The sequence below is a fragment of the Micropterus salmoides genome, unplaced genomic scaffold (assembly GCF_014851395.1).
Source record: "Micropterus salmoides isolate LMB-PRFRI ecotype aquatic unplaced genomic scaffold, ASM1485139v1 Ms_hic_scaffold_16, whole genome shotgun sequence".
NCBI classification, from domain to species: domain Eukaryota; kingdom Metazoa; phylum Chordata; class Actinopteri; order Centrarchiformes; family Centrarchidae; genus Micropterus; species Micropterus salmoides.
This window is the reverse complement of record NW_024040707.1, coordinates 6658126-6678562: the sequence shown is the minus strand read 5'-3', so window position 1 is coordinate 6678562 and position 20437 is coordinate 6658126. Positions and strand designations below refer to the sequence as shown.

Below are 20437 nucleotides of genomic sequence, written 5' to 3'. Positions count from 1 at the left end.
CGAAGCATAAATCACACTAAAGTAGTAAATGTGAGATCTGCAAAATGTTACACTGAACACCTCACGCTGTAGACCCACAAACATGAAATTTAGTCCGTTTCCCCATTTTGGAGTGGTGTGAGGTTCAAACATCTGTTGAACACCACTGCCACCAAGTGGAGCAGCAAGGTCTCTGCACTTTCGATAGGCAGGTACGATATGTTAGTACAACAGGTTATAGAGTGAAATTTAGTTTGTAACTCCCTTCTACCATGTAGCAGACAATATAAATTGAGAAATCTATGAAGATGGCAAACCAAAAAAGGCTATATTCTGAAGCAGTGTTGAGTTTGAGCTTAAAATTTAGAAAAGCAAATTTATAACCACACAGTCGTTAAATTCAACATGAAATCAGTAATGTTCTTCTAGAACAAATTTTACAACTTCAAACCAGTTTGACACAGCCCAAGATAAGAAAATGCTTTTAGCTGTAGTCAAAACTACAGTAATAGAGCAGTCGCACTGCTCTATTAGAAAGTTTTAACCATAATGAATGTGTATTCAAGAACAAACAAGAGCTGTCAATGAACAAATTTTATTTTTGACATAAGAGATAAGAACATGTGCCGTTTAATATTCTTCTCCTTCACCCTCATCTCCCACACTATCAGCTCCAACCTCCTCATAATCCTTCTCCAGGGCTGCCATGTCCTCTCTGGCCTCAGAGAACTCTCCCTCCTCCATACCCTCACCCACATACCAGTGAACAAAGGCACGCTTAGCGTACATCAGATCAAACTTGTGGTCAAGTCGAGCCCAGGCCTCTGCAATAGCAGTGGTGTTGCTCAGCATGCACACAGCCCTCTGGACCTTGGCCAGGTCTCCACCAGGAACTACAGTGGGTGGCTGGTAGTTGATGCCACCTTGAAACCAGTGGGGCACCAGTCCACAAACTGGATGGAGCGCTTGGTCTTGATGGTGGCAATGGCAGCATTCACATCTTTGGGCACTACATCACCACGATACAAAACGCAGCAAGCCATGTACTTGCCGTGGCGAGGGTCACATTTCACTAACTGATTGGCTGGCTCAAAGCAGGCATTTGTGATCTCTGACACTGAGAGCTGCTCATGGTAAGCCTTCTCAGCAGAGATAACAGGGGCATAGGTGGCCAGAGGGAAGTGGATACGGGGATATGGCACCAAGTTGGTCTGGAACTCGGTCAGATCAACATTGAGGGCACCATCGAAACGAAGGGAAGCAGTGATGGAGGACACAATCTGACCGATCAACCTGTTCAAGTTGGTGTAGGAAGGACGCTCGATATCGAGGTTCCTACGGCAGATATCGTAGATGGCCTCGTTATCTACCATGAAGGCACAGTCAGAGTGCTCCAGGGTGGTGTGGGTGGTCAGGATGGAGTTGTAGGGCTCCACCACAGCAGTGGACACCTGGGGAGCTGGGTAGACTGAGAACTCCAGCTTGGACTTTTTGCCGTAGTCGACAGACAGACGCTCCATCAGCAGGGAGGTGAAGCCAGAGCCGGTGCCACCTCCGAAGCTGTGGAAGACCAGGAAGCCCTGAAGGCCAGTGCACTGGTCAGCCTGGGCACAGAAAAGGAGAGTGTGATCACATATGAGAAGGAGTTATGTCATTTAATTTGAAATAAGGAATCAAATCTAGGAATAGATCCCTCCTGATATCAAGTCACCCACCAGTTTGCGGATCCTCTCCAGCACCAGATCAATGATCTCTTTGCCGATGGTGTAGTGTCCACGGGCGTAGTTGTTGGCAGCATCCTCCTTGCCAGTGATTAGCTGCTCGGGGTGGAACAGCTGGCGGTAGGTTCCAGACCGCACCTCATCTGAGAGGAATTTAGCACAAGTTAGTACTGTAAGCAAACTGATATTTTTCACATCAATTATTTAATGAGTTTACCGATGACAGTGGGCTCCAGGTCTACAAAGACAGCTCTGGGGACGTGCTTTCCTCCTCCAGTCTCACTGAAGAAGGTGTTGAAGGCATCATCTCCTCCTCCAATGGTCTTGTCACTGGGCATCCGTCCATCCGGCTGGATCCCATGTTCCAGGCAGTAAAGCTCCCAGCAGGCATTGCCCATCTGGACACCAGCCTGACCGACGTGCACTGAGATACACTCACGCTGTTGGAAAACAAAGGCAATTTACTTTTACCAGACATCTGTGTTCATTATTTATAATTAAATGCTTTAGATTAACAACAACAGAGTTAAATCACCCAGTACATGCTGCATTTAGCCTCTTAAAATGTATTTAGACTAACACATAACATGGTTATCTATGCAAAACAAATTGTGAGTAAGGCAGAAGTGTAATCTCATTAAGAATCTCCTTCCACACTGTATCCATGGACTAACAATTTTCACAGCTTCTAATACTCTGCAATACTTTTTGTTTTTGTTAAGTGTTTGATTAGTTGATTTCATTAGAAACAGCTGGGGGGGGGGGGGTTCTCTTACAGAGAACACAACATTAACCACACCTAACTTTGAATAAAATAGCAGTCAAACATGAGGTTACCATAAAACATGATTGTTTAACTGCTCTTCACATCCTAAGGAAGGTTAGCTAAAGCTAAAAGGGCAGCAATTAGGTGAGCTAATGCTGATCAATATCTTCAATTGACCATTAATGCTAGTTTTGAGCATATAAGCCTGATGAAATGAATCAAAAAAAGTCGCCATTATTCAATACTCACCATGTTCCCCCGAAGCTGTGTGTAAAGGGACTGAAGTAAGGGTGAAAAGATAAATCTAACTCTCACAACCAGATTTCGAGGAGTCCTGTGTGAGAAGCTATTACTGAATCATGCTACGCAGGGCTTTTTATACCTGCTTTAACTGAGGGGATGAGCGGCTGAATCCGATTGGTTGAGAGTCACAAGAGCTCCTTTCCTATTGGTTAAACGAAAACACTCACCCAGTCGTCAAATCGGCCTTTTTTTTTTTTTCACAGCGGACATTTTGACTTGTCATTGAAGCGCAGGTGTTACTGGTAACATTAATCACTGCTCCCTTCTGTTCAACAGCCTGACAGTTAGAACAACTTAAAACTTCTGTTCCTGTACATTTTTTTTTACACTTTCCTATTAATCATTTTATTTTTAACAGGTTTAATAATTTCACACTTTAGGGATATATTATGCTTATTATTGTTTTCATCTTGTTGCTCTTCCTTAGGAAAGCATCCAAAGCATCATGAGTTACATTTCGGCTAAATGCATCCTGCAAAATCTGCATTTGAGACTGTGGTTTACTACACTGTGACATTTTCTATATTCACTTGGGATTTATATGCATTAATTGTCATTCTGCTGCTTGTGATTTGGGAGCTGATGAACCAAATAGATAAGGAAAATAGGGAGTTATGAGTGCCACTGCTATTGTGTATGTACTGTATTTACCTGTGGTATTTATCATAGAGTGCTGTTTAGCGCACAGGTGGTTTTCAGTGAGAGTTGCGTATGTTTTGCAATATAACAAGTAAGTAGAAAATAAAGGCTGGGGTTTATCTTATTAAAAACAATCACTGTATGTTGATCTAAGGTTGCTCAATCTACAGATTTATATTAATGCAATAGCAGCAACAGGAGGTGGGCTGGGATGTGAGCTGTTGTAGCATTTACTGGTTTCATATATGTTTCAGTGTAGAAAACTGTCCCCACTGTTCCATCGCATTATATTCAGAGCCTGTTGTGCTTTAGAGCCAAATATGAGTTCAACTTTTGTACGCATGAGGGCACTTTGTGTGTGTCTGTATTTTTGTACCATTGTGAAGTGTGCGTGTCAGCATTCAGAAATATTCTCTCATAGGATTTTTGTTAAAAAAACATGCAACCCTACATTTACTTCCCAAAGGATCCACCTGCCTCATGATTGTGAGTACACTGAGAAAAGCACTCTGCAGGGGTGTTTCAATATTTCTCCATTGTTCTTTTACCCAGTAATATGAGTTTTAAAAACCGAGAGAGGCTATTACCTGAAATTATTTTGCCTTTAACTTTGCAAATGAACTCTTAGACCATCAAAGAAAGGAAAACATACAAAAATTGACCGTTTAATCAATCTGCCATGATCTCATATTTAAATACATTTTTGTCCGGTAGTTTATCCTTAATCTAACAATGTATTAATAACACAAGACACAAGTGCAGTACAAAGGTATTCATACAAGTCAGTGTAATGTAGACGCCATTTTGTTTTGTCTGGTTTAGTGCATTTAATCAAATTCAAACAACATTGTCTGAATTTGAAGAAATGCATTTGTGTAGCCAAACCTGGTCAAAATAACGAAGCTGAAATTAAAACCATTTACAACAATTGTTAATGTGTTGTGGTCAGTAAATAAATCTACTGTATGCATCTTCACATCATTTCCCATATCATGTTGTCTACATTGTCTTTACAAATTTCTAAACATATTCTATGCTTTCATTCAGGATCTGAAATTTAGTTTTCCTTTTCTGCATGGTGTGAGGTCATCTGTTGAAGACCAAGTGGAACAGCAAGCTCTCTATATAGTTCAAGCATTTGAGCCGTATGTATTGTACAACCTATCTTAGGGACATGGGTCATGTTAAATTGAACAGTGAATTAAAAGTACGGTACGAGTAGAGTAACTGTTCCAGAACAACAGATTAGTAATTGTACTGGTCAAGATAACTGACTACTGCTAAAAGCGTTCTAACTCAAGAGGAGCAATCTGCACTGCTCTATTAAAAGGTTACTAACAATAATGAATGTGTGCATGTTTATTAAAGAGCACAAACAGAACAGTTTTCAATGGACAAACTTTATTTTTGACAATACAGATCTGAGATCATAGAAGTGAAGGTTTCCTTCATCCTCATCTCCCACATTATTAATACTCCTCTCCCTCATCCTCATCTCCCATGCTATCAGCTCCAACCTCCTCATAATCCTTCTCCAGGCTGCCATGTCCTCTCTGGCCTCAGAGAACTCTCCCTCCTCCATACCCTCACCCACATACCAGTGAACAAAGGCACGCTTAGCGTACATCAGATCAAACTTGTGGTCAAGTCGAGCCCAGGCCTCTGCAATAGCAGTGGTGTTGCTCAGCATGCACACAGCCCTCTGGACCTTGGCCAGGTCTCCACCAGGAACTACAGTGGGTGGCTGGTAGTTGATGCCCACCTTGAAACCAGTGGGGCACCAGTCCACAAACTGGATGGAGCGCTTGTCTTGATGGCAGCAATGGCAGCATTCACATCTTTGGGCACCACGTCACCACGGAACAAAAGGCAGCAAGCCATGTACTTGCCGTGGCGAGGATCACATTTTACCAACTGATTGGCTGGCTCAAAGCAGGAGTTGGTGATTTCTGACACCGTTAACTGCTCATGGTAAGCCTTCTCAGCAGAGATAACAGGGGCATAGGTGGCCAGAGGGAAGTGGATACGGGGATATGGCACCAAGTTGGTCTGGAACTCGGTCAGATCAACATTGAGGGCACCATCGAAACGAAGGGAAGCAGTGATGGAGGACACAATCTGACTGATCAACCTGTTCAGGTTGGTGTAGGAAGGACGCTCGATATCGAGGTTCCTACGGCAGATATCGTAGATGGCCTCGTTATCTACCATGAAGGCACAGTCAGAGTGCTCCAGGGTGGTGTGGGTGGTCAGGATGGAGTTGTAGGGCTCCACCACAGCGGTGGACACCTGGGGAGCTGGGTAGATGGAGAACTCCAGCTTGGACTTTTTGCCGTAGTCGACAGACAGACGCTCCATCAGCAGGGAGGTGAAACCAGAGCCGGTGCCACCTCCGAAGCTGTGGAAGACCAGGAAGCCCTGAAGGCCAGTGCACTGGTCAGCCTGGGGACAGAGAGGAGAGACAGTAATCACATATGAGAAGGAGTTATGTCATTTAATTTGAAATTAGGAATCAAATTTATGAATAGATCACCCACCAGTTTGCGGATCCTGTCCAGCACCAGATCAATGATCTCTTTGCCGATGGTGTAGTGTCCACGGGCGTAGTTGTTGGCAGCATCCTCCTTGCCAGTGATCAGCTGCTCAGGGTGAAACAGCTGGCGATAAGTCCCAGTGCGCACCTCGTCTGAGGGGAATTAGCATAAATTATGAGTGTTTGACCAACAGGAGTGGGCTACAATATTGAATTAATATTTAATGAGTTTACCGATGACAGTGGGCTCCAGGTCTACAAAGACAGCTCTGGGGACGTGCTTTCCAGCTCCAGTCTCACTGAAGAAGGTGTTGAAGGAATCATCTCCTCCTCCAATGGTCTTGTCACTGGGCATCTGTCCGTCCGGCTGGATCCCATGTTCCAGGCAGTAAAGCTCCCAGCAGGCATTGCCAATCTGGACACCAGCCTGACCGACGTGCACCGAGATACACTCACGCTGTGGAGGGAGGGAAGAGAGGAGATTTATATTATTAAAAATAAATAAGCAGCTTGGTTGGCTGTTAGATTTAGATGCTTGTGGCTATTCATCACATGATGACCGCTCTTGAGCCAATTCAAGATGGTTCTTTTATAAAACAGTCATGACTAAAGTCACATGTTGCAGTCATTTATCCCATGAAAAGAAATCCCTTCAGCAACAAAGCATCACAAAGAGGCTTATTATTCATACATAATGCGCTTAAGGAAGAAAAATATATATCCTGTGTTGAGAACATTTTCCCATCAAAGATCTGTGGTGGAACAAACCCAAACACAGATGTCTTTAAATAAATATATTCATACAATGAAAGTAGCAGGCTACACGACGTGCACCATTAAAGACTAAATATAAAAGCCCTATAAAAGGCTTTTAGTGAAAAGGTTTTGTTCGAAAAGCCTGTGGTTGCAGTTTCATAAAGGTCAGGCCTCTTCAAACAGGCGGTAAAACAGAGGAATGTTTCAGGCTGAAAGCACATCAACCGTCGCCAACTGGGTCAACGAGCAGACAGAAAACCGGAAACTGGCACCCCCGACTGAGATGAATATGGGCTGTGCCCTGTCGAGTTACACTTCATTTACCGAAATTACTGTTAAAACGACCCACTGAAAATAACGTTTGGTAAATAATCCTACATCCTCTGACTTAATTTAAAATTAAAACTATGATGTAGACATCCAATGCTGCTTCTTCAAACTAGGCCGCCACGTGATGACGCACTTTTGAAGTTTGATTTTGGTTAAATCAACCCACGATAAGTGGAGAAAATATATACTTTCATACTCACCATGTTTCCTTAAGATGTGGAGCCCGTAGGAGTTCTGATTAAGAGGAGAAAGAGACTACGTTAGCTCTCACAGCTAGGCCTTTATGAGTCCTGTGTAAGAAGTAACTAGTGATGTCCGCAAGGCGGGGCATTTTATACTCTCCCACCCGGCGGAAAAGAGCTGCTGAATCCGATTGGTTAGCGGGGTCACATGGGGGCATTTCTATTGGTTTAAACGAAACAGTCAAATTCAGCCACGCAGGAAAGTAACTGACCGTGGCTGCGGACCGGAAGTTCAATTTTTTAAACGGATTATTGATTATTCTTTTGTTTAATATCGCTTTTATACAGCAGTATCGAGTAAATATAGCTTTTTCAGATTCGCTGTGTTTTATGTTAAAGAGCAGCCAGATTTTTTTTATTAACAGTTGTAAAAATCTACCAGTACATTATTGTAAGAGGTGTTATTTACATTTAATACCGATTCATATGATCGAGATTGAGGAAGTCTAGTCCAGGTGCTTCCAACCTCAAGGTCACAAAATAAATCTCAATATCATGTGATTAAATGATTTGTTTTTTTGAAGTATAGAGAGACAATTGTCAGCTCTTATTTTATCCCCCCCGTAAAACCTTGTAATGATATTTATTTTAACTAGCAGGGAAAAAATATAAATTCCTTTGTGGAACCCAGTCTTAATGTTCCGTTACATTTGACATCCAAGAAATTTCCATCACAACCTGTTCCTGGTGCAGGAACCATTGTGCTCTGATTATTCCTTTGTTTCACTTCCACCCTCTACCACCACCACCAGAGGTCTCTGTGTACTGAGAAATCATTACTTTTTTTTAGAAATCATTGAAAAATATTTATATTTCCCATCCAATATTAGTTGTATAACACTGGAGCAAAAACAGGAGTTTAAGGATTTGTTTTAAGTGGGAATTCCTCTCATACATCCATTTTGGAGGGGGGTTGTTATCAGACCAGCTCTGTGGTTGGGCTGCAACTGGACAGGGAGTGGCAGACAAGAGGATGATGGAGAAGCACAAAGTCATCCTGGCTAACCCTCTCCAGAACGAGCTGTGGCAGATGGGCAGCTCATTCAACCACCCATCATCCGACCTAAGTAGACAATAGAGCACTTCCGGCGCTCAGTTGCGCCATTACCATCAGAGTTATGGCAGCAGTGGAAACCAGACAATGATGTCAGACCACACCCAGTTTCCAGTGTCTGGTCTCCCTCTTCATTGTCTCCCTATTGGACATTTTGCTATACAGCCAGACATTTTATATATCATTACTATACAATTTAATTTGATTATAGTCTCATCTCATACCGTTTCATATACCAGTTTATTTCAAAATTGATTCTATTTTAATACAAACTTAACAGTCATTACTTTATCATGCACTTACCTCATCTTTAATGCATTTGTAGTTTATTTATATTTATCCTTTATACCTCCCCTATTTATCCATCTTTGTGTTGCTGCAAAAACAGAATAAAGGCTTATCTTAATATTAACTCTTTCCAACCAGACTGGGGTTAGGTCTTTGTTGTCCTCAGGCAGTTTCACTTAAAGCACCACACCTTGAGTTACTAAAAGGTGAGCTCTTATACAAAAAAAAAAAAAACACCTGATGTACAAATAAATTTGGCTATTAACTACAGGTTACCTGCAACAATTTGAAATCTGAGTAGATGATCTCTATAATCAAAGCATTTTAGATCTCCCAAGTAAGGCAGATTGGCTTCAATGTTTTGGTAGCTTAGCACATAGTGAGCAGAGTAACTGTTCCTCTAACACAAATATTACTAAACACTACATCACTAACATAGCAGTATGGAGAAACAGAAGAATCTGCACTGCTCTATAAAATGCAGTTATTACAAACAGTAATACATGGCAGTGTATTAAAGAGTGCAGACAGGGCAGTCAATGAACAACTTTATTTTTCCACATTCATCCAGCACAAATCCGAGATCAATAGAAGGGAAGGCATACCTGTTTAATACTCCTCTCCTTCATCCCCATCTTCCACACTATGAGCACCAACCTCCTCATAATCCTTCTCCAGGGCTGCCATGTCTACAGTGGGCGGCTGGTAGTTGATGCCCACCTTGAAACCAATGGGGCACCAGTCCACAAACTGGATGGTGCGCTTGGTCTTGATGGTGGCAATGGCAGCATTCACATCTTTGGGCACCACATTATACAAAAGGCAGCAAGCCATGTATTTGCCATAGCGAAGGTCACACTGTCAAAAGCAGCTTCTGAAAGAAGTAGCTTCTGAAACTCATAGGTCAAGGCAACATATTCTGTGATCTTTTCATAAAGTGTTTATTCATTGATTTCATTAGAAACATAGTGGAGGGGTTCCATTACAAAGACCACCACTAACCTCAACTAGGCTACATTTAACTTTAAAAAATAAGGGGTCCATTGTAAGGTTATAATAACACATGAAATTGGTTAACTGCTCTTCACATTCAGAGGAACATTAGCTAAAGCTAGAAGGGCAGCAATTAAACTAGATAATGTTGATCAATACATCTTAGCTTAAACTGATAAATGATGTGGGTTGTGAGTGTAGATAAACCTGGTTAAATAAAAGAGAAAAGTCCCCATTATTCCACACTCACCATGTGCCCTGAAACTGTGTCAAACGATGTTGAAATAAGGATGAAAAGACAAATTTAACTCTCACAACTTAATTTCAAGGAGTCCTGTGTAAGAAGCAATTACTGAGGCTTGCACGGAGGCACCTTTTATACCTGCTTTAAGTGAGGGGAAGGGCGGCTGAATCCGACTGGTTGAGAGTCACAGGAGCTCCTTTCCTATTGGTTAAACGAAAACAGTCTTTCCTCAAATAGGCCTTTTTCACAGCGGACATTTTGACTTGTCATTAGAGCACAGGTGTTACTGATAACGTTAATCACTGCTCCCTTCTGATCAAGTGTCCCAGTCAGGCATATGACTGGTGAGAAGCATAACATAAGTTATATGTAAATACCCAATAAAAAAATGATGATTTAAAAAAAACGTCACAATCGTGAAAGTCTTTCCAAAATGTGCTACAAATTCCACATTATGTTTTATAAAACCAAAATAATTTACATTCCAAACTGAAACGTTTATGTAGGAATTCATTGCAGGGGTAGGCCTGTATCTCATTCAGAAATTTTAAATATAGCTTAAAATGAGTGAGGTAAAGAGCCTTTCACAAGAATAATTACAGGAGTAGATGTCTTTAAAACAGAGGTGAACGAGGTGAGCAGTTTAAATCATATTTCTTAATAAAATTGTCATATTCTAAAAAGAACCAGCATCATCCATCAATTGCAAATTATACCAGATGCCATTTTGTTTCCCCTTAACGTTGTACAAAGGTTTACCATTTTAAGCATATGCCTGTTGCTCCAAATAGAAATTATGTTACTGATTAAATAAGCCTCTGATATTACAGTACTCGATGAAAAGACTGTCTGACTGGTGACTTTGATAATTAGAAATAAAAACTTTATAAGAAACTCAATGTCTCTTGGCATCTCAAAATGTCTTCTGAGAAAAATGCCTTTTTGCCGTGACAACCGCTGCCTGACATATGAAGCCAGTTGTGGTTTCAGCACTTCTTTTTGGCCTGATTTTGAAGCATTTTTTTCACCCAACGCTACCACCAGATGTCACCATGATTTTAAATAGTAGTATTTCAATTGTATTTCAATCACTTGACTGCAACACAAACTGTTTGCAGACAATTAAATAACCCTGAAATACTTCATAGAAAAACAAACATCACCATTATGTTTCTTACTCAGTAACACTAAACAGGATCCCTGCTAGCCCAGATGTCTAGGGAAACATTGGCATAAACATATTAGTGAGTCTCTTTGTTGGTATATTTTACACAGTCCCTCCATATTCAGTGACTGAATTTCCTTAGTAAATCTTATTCATTCAGTCATTGTCTTGGCTCTTTATCCTGTTTCACAGAATATGCTTCCATAAGAAATAACAAGTCAAAATAGTTTCATTTCTATTACTTGTTATTTGTCCAGCCATGGTGTATATAACATTTTGTATGTAACCTTTGCTTTTGTGAGTAGCATTAGGGGGAACTACATACTACTACTACTACTACTATAAATAAAAAAAATAAATCTATCTTGTCCGTTTCAATCAAATTTAAATATTACTACAATTAAGTCTGTTCAACAATTCACAAGTAAAGCTCAAGTGAATTACAATTCGTAGACTGGATTGTCACACAGTCATTAAAATATGTTGTTTTAACATTATTATGTGTATTTTGCAGTTATTTGGACTAATCAGAATCTAATCTGAATCTATTGTTAGAAAAAATGTTTGTTATTTAATTTTGTGAATCACAGAGGATTTGCCTGAGACAACAGATGGAAAGGGAGGAAAAAGCAAAGAAGGATATAATGGAGTTAAAAAAAAACAAGAACTGCAAAGTGAAAAAGGGGAGCTCCAACAGGTGTGTCAAATGACAAATCCTCAGAGATGTTAGTGCAGTATGAAAAACAATACAAGAAGGCCTGTACTTTTTCCCAGATTTATTTACAGTCCATTCCAATAACCTTTTACAACTACAGATTTAAGCAATACATTTAGAATACAAACACAAAGTTACACATCTAAATACAAATGCAAGTTATTGTGCTCATGTCTATTGTTACGGAATGAGACTTTCAAGTCAAATTTACTTACTGGGTCTACTCCTCTCCCTCCTCCTTTCCCTCACATTGCAAGCAATTGTTTCCTATTCAACTGGTGCCTTTATGTCCTTTTTAATACTCCTCTCCCTCCTCCTCTCCCTCACCCTCAATGGAGTCGACTCCAACCTCCTCATAATCCTTCTCCAGAGCTGCCATGTCCTCTCTGGCCTCAGAGAACTCCCCCTCCTCCATACCCTCACCCACATACCAGTGAACAAAGGCACGCTTAGCGTACATCAGATCAAACTTGTGGTCAAGTCGAGCCCAGGCCTCTGCAATAGCAGTGGTGTTGCTCAGCATGCACACAGCCCTCTGGACCTTGGCCAGGTCTCCACCAGGAACTACAGTGGGCGGCTGGTAGTTGATGCCCACCTTGAAACCAGTGGGGCACCAGTCCACAAACTGAATGGAGCGCTTGGTCTTGATGGTGGCAATGGCAGCATTCACATCTTTGGGCACCACATCACCACGATACAAAAGGCAGCAAGCCATGTACTTGCCGTGGCGAGGGTCACATTTTACCAACTGATTGGCTGGCTCAAAGCAGGAGTTGGTGATCTCTGACACTGAGAGCTGCTCATGGTAAGCCTTCTCAGCAGAGATAACAGGGGCATAGGTGGCCAGAGGGAAGTGGATACGGGGATATGGCACCAAGTTGGTCTGGAACTCGGTCAGATCAACATTGAGGGCACCATCGAAACGAAGGGAAGCAGTGATGGAGGACACAATCTGACTGATCAACCTGTTCAGGTTGGTGTAAGTAGGACGCTCAATATCGAGGTTCCTACGGCAGATATCGTAGATGGCCTCGTTATCTACCATGAAGGCACAGTCAGAGTGCTCCAGGGTGGTGTGGGTGGTCAGGATGGAGTTGTAGGGCTCCACCACAGCGGTGGACACCTGGGGAGCTGGGTAGATGGAGAACTCCAGCTTGGACTTCTTGCCGTAGTCGACAGAAAGACGCTCCATCAGCAGGGAGGTGAAACCAGAGCCGGTGCCACCTCCGAAGCTGTGGAAGACCAGGAAGCCCTGAAGGCCAGTGCACTGGTCAGCCTGAGGACAGAGAGGGAGAGACAGTAATCACATATGAGATGCTGATATGTCGTTTAATTTGAAATTAGGAAGAGATCTCTCTGATATCAAGTCACCCACCAGTTTACGGATCCTGTCCAGCACCAGATCAATGATCTCTTTGCCGATGGTGTAGTGTCCTCGGGCGTAGTTGTTGGCAGCATCCTCCTTGCCAGTGATCAGCTGTTCTGGGTGGAACAGCTGTCGGTAAGTCCCAGACCGCACCTCGTCTAAAGGGAATTAGCATAAATTATAGGAGGATTTGAACGACTGGGTGGGGCTCAAGCAGCCATTTTTTTAAAAGTATAATATATATTTAATGAGTTTACCGATGACAGTGGGCTCCAGGTCTACAAAGACAGCTCTGGGGACGTGCTTTCCAGCTCCAGTCTCGCTGAAGAAGGTGTTGAAAGAATCATCTCCTCCTCCAATGGGTTTGTCACTGGGCATCTGTCCGTCCGGCTGGATCCCATGTTCCAGGCAGTAAAGCTCCCAGCAGGCATTGCCAATCTGGACACCAGCCTGACCAACGTGGATGGAGATACACTCACGCTGGGGTGCAGAGAAAGAAGATTTGGATTACAGATTTTTTTTTTTTTATCTCATGCCTTTTGCACACTCAAAAATACCTCCTTAAAAAGAGGTAAGAAAAGCCACAAAGAAAAAAATAAAATAGGTGTTTTTGATAGCCCTTAAATGAACAGCACAAAAGCAGTGCGTCATAGACTGTTTAAATTTATTCTCCCCACCTTGCATGAAAGGCCTTTACTTTTACACACTCTATTGTCTGTGATAGCGTATCTGACTGAGGTTCAGTCTATCATTTATTTTACATGAAGCCATGAGTTTTCTACTACTGTCTGCTCCAACATTAAGACCATGTCTATGGCGTGCTGGATTACTGTATGGAGAGGGGATTATCTAGGTCAGACATGTTGCGGGGTGCTGTCGCTTTAAAAAGCCACATTCACATTCAATAGAAGTCAAAGCAAATTTGATACAGTAAATAGGAAAGAGATATTTTAGATGGCTTGGTTTTGAAGACAGTCAGTGGATTTATAATTTAACATAAAATCATCTTTTGATTTAACAAGGATTAGGCATTTGCAGTGCATGAATGCATTAGGTAACATTTTTATAAGTATGAAAATCAACAATGTATAATTAAATGTATCTAACAATAAGCACATTGACAATCAAACAATGTACTACCATCATTCTCTATGGTAAATGAATGGATAACATCAGATAAATATCTCTTGAGCTCCCTTATTTACTCCCCTTCCCTTAGCCTTTCAAACAATAACTGGGGAAAAATGATTAAAATATTTTCCTTACCATGATGGCTTGTCAATATTATACAATGTAATGAGACAAGCTTGAGGAGTGTTCGTGTCTGAGGTCTGCGGCGTCTGAAGCTGATCTGCTCATGCACCACACTCTGCCTCTTCAGCAGGAGGGGTGAAGTGCGCACATGATAAACTCCTCCTGTCTCTGCCGCAGTAACTGTTTCATACCCAGAACACTAGAGCCACCAAGAAACTGTGACTGTAATAGGAAGACTGTGATTTTGAACACAAAACCTCATTTGGAAGATGTTTTGATGATTTGATCCATGGCTGTATGGCCTATTGTCGAAATTACAGGGAGTTTAAATTATCCTACCAAATTTTATTGGAGAGCTGGGACCAGCTGGTACCCATGGATTAACATATACCATCTGTCCCTAATCTATAAACTTAATTTTTCCTGCTCCAGTCACTTGAAATAGTCTGCAAAAAGCCTCACATTGATTAATCTGATATCTCTGTCAGAATTCAAGACCATTATAAACTCAGGTAAACTACTTCCCTCTTAATTGTGTCTATTTGTGGCCTACAGGTTTTAACCTTATGTTAGTATTATCTGTTTTCAACATTGTTTATCTGTTGTCAGTTTTTTTATTGTTTTATTTGCAACTTTTTATGCTTAATAGGTTTCTAACCTCACAGGAACTCACCTGGTTAAATAAAGTTTAAATGGATAGAAAGAGCTAATCGTAAAGACTTTCACTGTGTTTAGGATGAATTTAAGAGCTCTGTAACAAAACCATGCAGACATTTTTCAAGTTTCTTTACCAATTAACATCAACTTCTGAAAATGCAAAATGCTGATCTCACATAGTTTAAGCCTTCACAGTTGAAATGATGACTTGCATAATCGAGTATGAGTCAACATCTCAGATTTACATCAACTAAAAAGCACCGTTTTCTTCATGAATCAAAGCTCGACACTGAAAAAGAAAGAACTGTCAATCTGTAAAGGTTAGCCTTAGTTAAAATATGTTTAATGTTGTCTTAACCACAAACTATAACACTCATTTCTAAGATAATAATGTACTTTTTATATTCTGCAAAACAAGACACGCACTGCATGTTGTTGCACTGTTATTTGTCAAACTAAGCCTACAATTTCTTTATTACATAAAATGGTCCAGGATTCAAAATTAGATTTTGAAAGACTGATCACTCACAGACTCATTCATTCTTAAAAAGACAGAAGTTATATTAACAACACAGACAACTTTATGTTACAGAAGATTTATTTAGGAGAAACAGACATTTTTGGGATTTCTTAGTATGAACATAGCCAAACATTTCATAGACACACATTTGGAATGCAAATTTTAAATAATTGTTTCCCGTTTAACTAGTGCTTTATGTCCCTTAAATATGTCCCTTAAATACTCTTCTTTCTTACCCTTGAAAGAGCAAACCCCAACCTACTTCCAACCTAACAACCTTGTTATGTCCCCTCTGGCCCTTCCCATCACAGGAACACATTAAGATCCAAATTGACATTTTCAGGAACACATTGCAATCGATTGTTTCCTATTCAACTGGTGCCTTTATGTCCTTTTTAATACTCCTCTCCCTCCTCCTCTCCCTCACCCTCAATGGAGTCGACTCCAACCTCCTCATAATCCTTCTCCAGAGCTGCCATGTCCTCTCTGGCCTCAGAGAACTCTCCCTCCTCCATACCCTCACCCACATACCAGTGAACAAAGGCACGCTTAGCGTACATCAGATCAAACTTGTGGTCAAGTCGAGCCCAGGCCTCTGCAATAGCAGTGGTGTTGCTCAGCATGCACACAGCCCTCTGGACCTTGGCCAGGTCTCCACCAGGAACTACAGTGGGTGGCTGGTAGTTGATGCCAACCTTGAAACCAGTGGGGCACCAGTCCACAAACTGGATGGTGCGCTTGGTCTTGATGGTGGCAATGGCAGCATTCACATCTTTGGGCACCACGTCACCACGATACAAAAGGCAGCAAGCCATGTACTTGCCGTGGCGAGGGTCACATTTTACCATCTGATTGGCTGGCTCGAAGCAGGCGTTGGTGATCTCAGCCACTGAGAGCTGCTCATGGTAAGCCTTCTCAGCAGAGATAACAGGGGCATAGGTGGCCAGAGGGAAGTGGATACGGGGATATGGCACCAAGTTGGTCTGGAACTCGGTCAGATCAACATTGAGGGCACCATCGAAACGAAGGGAAGCAGTGATGGAGGACACGATCTGACCGATCAACCTGTTCAGGTTGGTGTAAGTAGGACGCTCAATATCGAGGTTCCTACGGCAGATATCGTAGATGGCCTCGTTATCTACCATGAAGGCACAGTCAGAGTGCTCCAGGGTGGTGTGGGTGGTCAGGATGGAGTTGTAGGGCTCCACCACAGCGGTGGACACCTGGGGAGCTGGGTAGATGGAGAACTCCAGCTTGGACTTTTTGCCGTAGTCGACAGACAGACGCTCCATCAGCAGGGAGGTGAAACCAGAGCCGGTGCCACCTCCGAAGCTGTGGAAGACCAGGAAGCCCTGAAGGCCAGTGCACTGGTCAGCCTGGGGACAGAGAGGGAGAGACAGTAATCACATACGAGATGCAGTTATATTGTTTAATTTGAAATTAGGAATCAAATTTAGGAATGGATCCCTCCTGATATCAAGTCACCCACCAGTTTACGGATCCTGTCCAGCACCAGATCAATGATCTCTTTGCCGATGGTGTAGTGTCCACGGGCGTAGTTGTTGGCAGCATCCTCCTTGCCAGTGATCAGCTGCTCAGGGTGGAACAGCTGGCGATAAGTCCCAGTGCGCACCTCGTCTTATCAGACAAAAACAGACACTGAATCAGTTATGGGTTACCTTTTTTTTTTTTTTTACCATTTCAGATATTTCATTTTAACTTGCCTAAAATAATGTTCAGCCAGAGGAAATGACACTTACCGATGACAGTGGGCTCCAGGTCTACAAAGACAGCTCTGGGGACGTGCTTTCCAGCTCCAGTCTCGCTGAAGAAGGTGTTGAAGGAATCATCTCCTCCTCCAATGGTCTTGTCACTGGGCATCTGTCCGTCCGGCTGGATCCCATGTTCAAGGCAGTAAAGCTCCCAGCAGGCATTGCCAATCTGGACACCAGCCTGACCAACGTGGATGGAGATACACTCACGCTGTGGAAAAGAAAAAAACAAGAGATTTTATTTACCTGTATGTATTTATATATATACACACATCCAACATTGAAAAACTTGTACTGGACAAGGAAGATTGAAATTTGCCATAATTTAAAACATATATTAAAGATAGGGTAGGCAATTTATTTCAAAAGCATTTTGGACATATTTGCTGCTCTTTACATCCCAGCAGCTATCAATTAGTCAAATTCCCTGACACAAAAATTAAAGAAATCCAGTATCTATGGCTGTTGCAGAACTGTTTTGGGGGATCCAAATCGTTACATACCCAACCAATAAGCCTATATAGCAGCAACGAATCAATGGCAGTCTGGAGATACACTCATCCCAACTTGTGTTTGGAAATAAGTTGCTGTGCGACAAGCCCTTTTGAAAGTCGTGACATAAAACCTCAACATATCGAGAAAAAAAAAAGTTAAATTGAAGACTTTTAGTGGAGTAATATTTAGCAAGTGTATCTGCACTAAAATACAGGTTTTCTGTACTTCGTCCACCACAGGTAACATCAACATATTAAGATATTGCTCTCTTCTGGGCCTGCAGCAGCCATCAGGGGACTCTGCAGTGTCCCTTATCAGCATTAATTTTTTATGCCTTGGCCATGCTAACAGTGCATTTCTTCCACTTCCCCCCACGGGTAGGGTTTCTCTCGGTGTGGGACCTCTGAACACGCTTATGCGCATCCTCCCTGAACAGCGCTGTCAGGAGATGTAGTCATGCCGAGTGAGAATAAAGTAGGCCTACTGCAGAGTCTGTAACATTATTCATTCTGTCCACCCTGCAATCTGTTAAAAAAACCAAAAAAAAAACTCATTTCCTCTCAGTTTTTTTTCCGCCACGTAACTTAAAATATCTATCCAAGACGGAACAGAACATCTCCCCACGCAAAACCTCAGACTATAACCACCTTTAACACTATATACAACTATAACTACTTTACTTGCTCGTTTAAGACCTATTTGCACAACTAAAGTGACTTTACCTTCAGCTCATATCCCCCACTTTTACATTTAAGTCACATCCTTTCCTCGTCACACCCACAAGTCACATCCCTAAAAAAAAAAAGTGATGGCGATCTGGATATATACCTCAAATATGGCTAATTATCCCACTTTAGAAAAGTTCTTACCATTCTGTTACGCTGTTGTTAAGAGGGTTTGCAGGAGCTCCTCCACAGGGAGTCTTACAATTCGACAGTTATGGGGTCGGTGTAAGAAATAATGGCGAACATGAGGATGGGTCAGAGGTATATATGCAAGTGCAGCGCGGCCGCCGGTGCCTGCTGTGCCGCCATTGGTCAATTACCCTGTCAGTTAGACGGTTTGAAGCTATCCGCGGGTTTCTATTGGATGAGCTGCTCTCTCGCGATAAAGACCGCCTCCCAGACCCCACCCGAATCCCCGCCATCCCACCGTTATTGTGCTGCAAGCATGGCGCCTCTTATTGTGAGGAAAGTGCAGTGTAATTTATAGCATGCTGGCACCAAGTCTTCCATACAGTCAACAGCTTGAATGCACGTCCTCATTAAAAATAAATATATAGACATGTAATAGGATCTGTAATTTGAAAATAGGGCCTGTAGCACAGTATTAACTAGAGTCGCATTATTTTTTTGATCTTAATGATCCTCTTGCATAACAAGTCTGATTTATTCTATTTTTGTTCCCGAATGTCACAAATCACAATTTGCCTCAAGGGGCTGTCCCACATATTTTTGCACTAATTAGTAACCATTTGCCTGAATTTCAAACTCATGGATACCTTCAACACTGTACAACCTTCCACAAAGATTGGGATGCTGGTACAGCCTAATGTGTTACTCTGCTAACAGACAATATCAACAAATATTCACCTGCAGTTCATACAAAATGTGATGGGAGAGTTTGAATCATTTCCAGGTAGATTGTGTTAGAAGTTACATTTGCAGTGCATCTTTTGCTCTGACCATTTGTCCTCTCAGGCTTCCTAATGACGGGCCTACCTGTTATACATAATACAGTTCGTCAAGCATTCTACATATTATATTACATGTATATATATATACGTATATATATATATATATATATATATATATATATATATATATATATATTTAATTAAGCAGTAGAAGCAGTTGAGATTATTTCCAGTATTCTGTCAGTCTAAAATGAAAGGTCAAACTGTCCAGTCACAGATGAGGGAATTGTAGGCCACAGAGTGCCACAGACGCCCAACCCCCAGCCCTCCTCCCAAGATTTAACCGTTGCTAAGAAATGAATAACAGAGTTGCCTGGATACAGCCCAGTATCCACATAGACCGCCTTTATCTGGTAGTCACGTGACTCAGCTTAAATGGCAGCACTAACGGGCTACAGTGCAGCTGCCTCTGTGGGGGGATGTGAAGCGCCACCTCTTTTATAAAATCTTTCACCCTAATGTCCTGTGTCTGTAAGGAAATGCACTTGCTCTTGCCTGCAAGTGCATGTGTCCTCCTCTGGTAAAACTGATGGCGGCAAAACAAATGTAAGTGTTATGAGAAGGACGGGGTGTGGCCTCTGCATGTCATCAATGTGGGCCAGTTCTTTTGTTCACACAATTCATCAAAGCAGCTGTTGTTCACATAAAAAGGTCTTTCTGTCTTGAGACGGAAATGTTACTGGGTGTGTGTCGCAGCTCTGTTTGTGTCTGTCTTAAACATCTAACTTTCAGTGAGACAGACCCTATGTTGTTTTTCAGTGGGCTTAAAGAAAAGCCAAGCAAACTAACAGACAGTTAAGCAGCTTGGTTGCTAACAACAAAGGAAACTCTATGACAACAGTTGTCCCTAAGGGAGAAATGATACCTCTCTGAATGTGGGACTGTTTAAAATATCCCAGATTTAGAGATGCAAAGGCAAGAAAAGCTGATTTATAGTGGCAGCTGCAGT

At 41.9% G+C, this 20437-nt stretch overlaps 2 protein-coding genes and 2 pseudogenes across 2 annotated transcripts; all 4 read right to left on the bottom strand.

Moving 5' to 3' along the window:
* Positions 1–608: 608 nt before the first annotated feature.
* LOC119905119 lies at positions 609–2860 on the bottom strand (annotated as a pseudogene).
* A 1939-nt stretch (positions 2861–4799) lies between these two features.
* On the bottom strand, positions 4800–7338 carry LOC119905120 (annotated as a pseudogene).
* Positions 7339–11774: 4436 nt separating this feature from the next.
* On the bottom strand, positions 11775–14472 carry LOC119905118 (tubulin alpha chain-like). The gene is made up of 4 exons (XM_038721854.1): positions 14361–14472; positions 13352–13574; positions 13104–13252; positions 11775–13004 (listed from the first exon to the last, which is right to left on the bottom strand). The coding sequence occupies exons 1-4, from the start codon at positions 14361–14363 to the stop codon at positions 12024–12026; spliced, it is 1356 nt and encodes a 451-aa protein (XP_038577782.1). The 5' UTR covers positions 14364–14472; the 3' UTR covers positions 11775–12023.
* A 1428-nt stretch (positions 14473–15900) lies between these two features.
* tuba1a (tubulin, alpha 1a) lies at positions 15901–18796 on the bottom strand. The gene is made up of 4 exons (XM_038721853.1): positions 18662–18796; positions 17286–17508; positions 17015–17163; positions 15901–16901 (listed from the first exon to the last, which is right to left on the bottom strand). The coding sequence occupies exons 1-4, from the start codon at positions 18662–18664 to the stop codon at positions 15921–15923; spliced, it is 1356 nt and encodes a 451-aa protein (XP_038577781.1). The 5' UTR covers positions 18665–18796; the 3' UTR covers positions 15901–15920.
* Positions 18797–20437: the final 1641 nt, after the last annotated feature.

Excerpts from the sequence above, each read along its gene's own strand:
- LOC119905118 (XM_038721854.1), bottom strand. Across the intron at positions 13,253-13,351 it reads CCTGGAGCCCACTGTCATCG|ACGAGGTGCGGTCTGGGACT; the intron begins GTAAACTCATTA and ends AATTCCCTTTAG. Across the intron at positions 13,005-13,103 it reads TGGACAGGATCCGTAAACTG|GCTGACCAGTGCACTGGCCT; the intron begins GTGGGTGACTTG and ends CTCTGTCCTCAG.
- tuba1a (XM_038721853.1), bottom strand. Across the intron at positions 17,164-17,285 it reads CCTGGAGCCCACTGTCATCG|ACGAGGTGCGCACTGGGACT; the intron begins GTAAGTGTCATT and ends TTGTCTGATAAG. Across the intron at positions 16,902-17,014 it reads TGGACAGGATCCGTAAACTG|GCTGACCAGTGCACTGGCCT; the intron begins GTGGGTGACTTG and ends CTCTGTCCCCAG.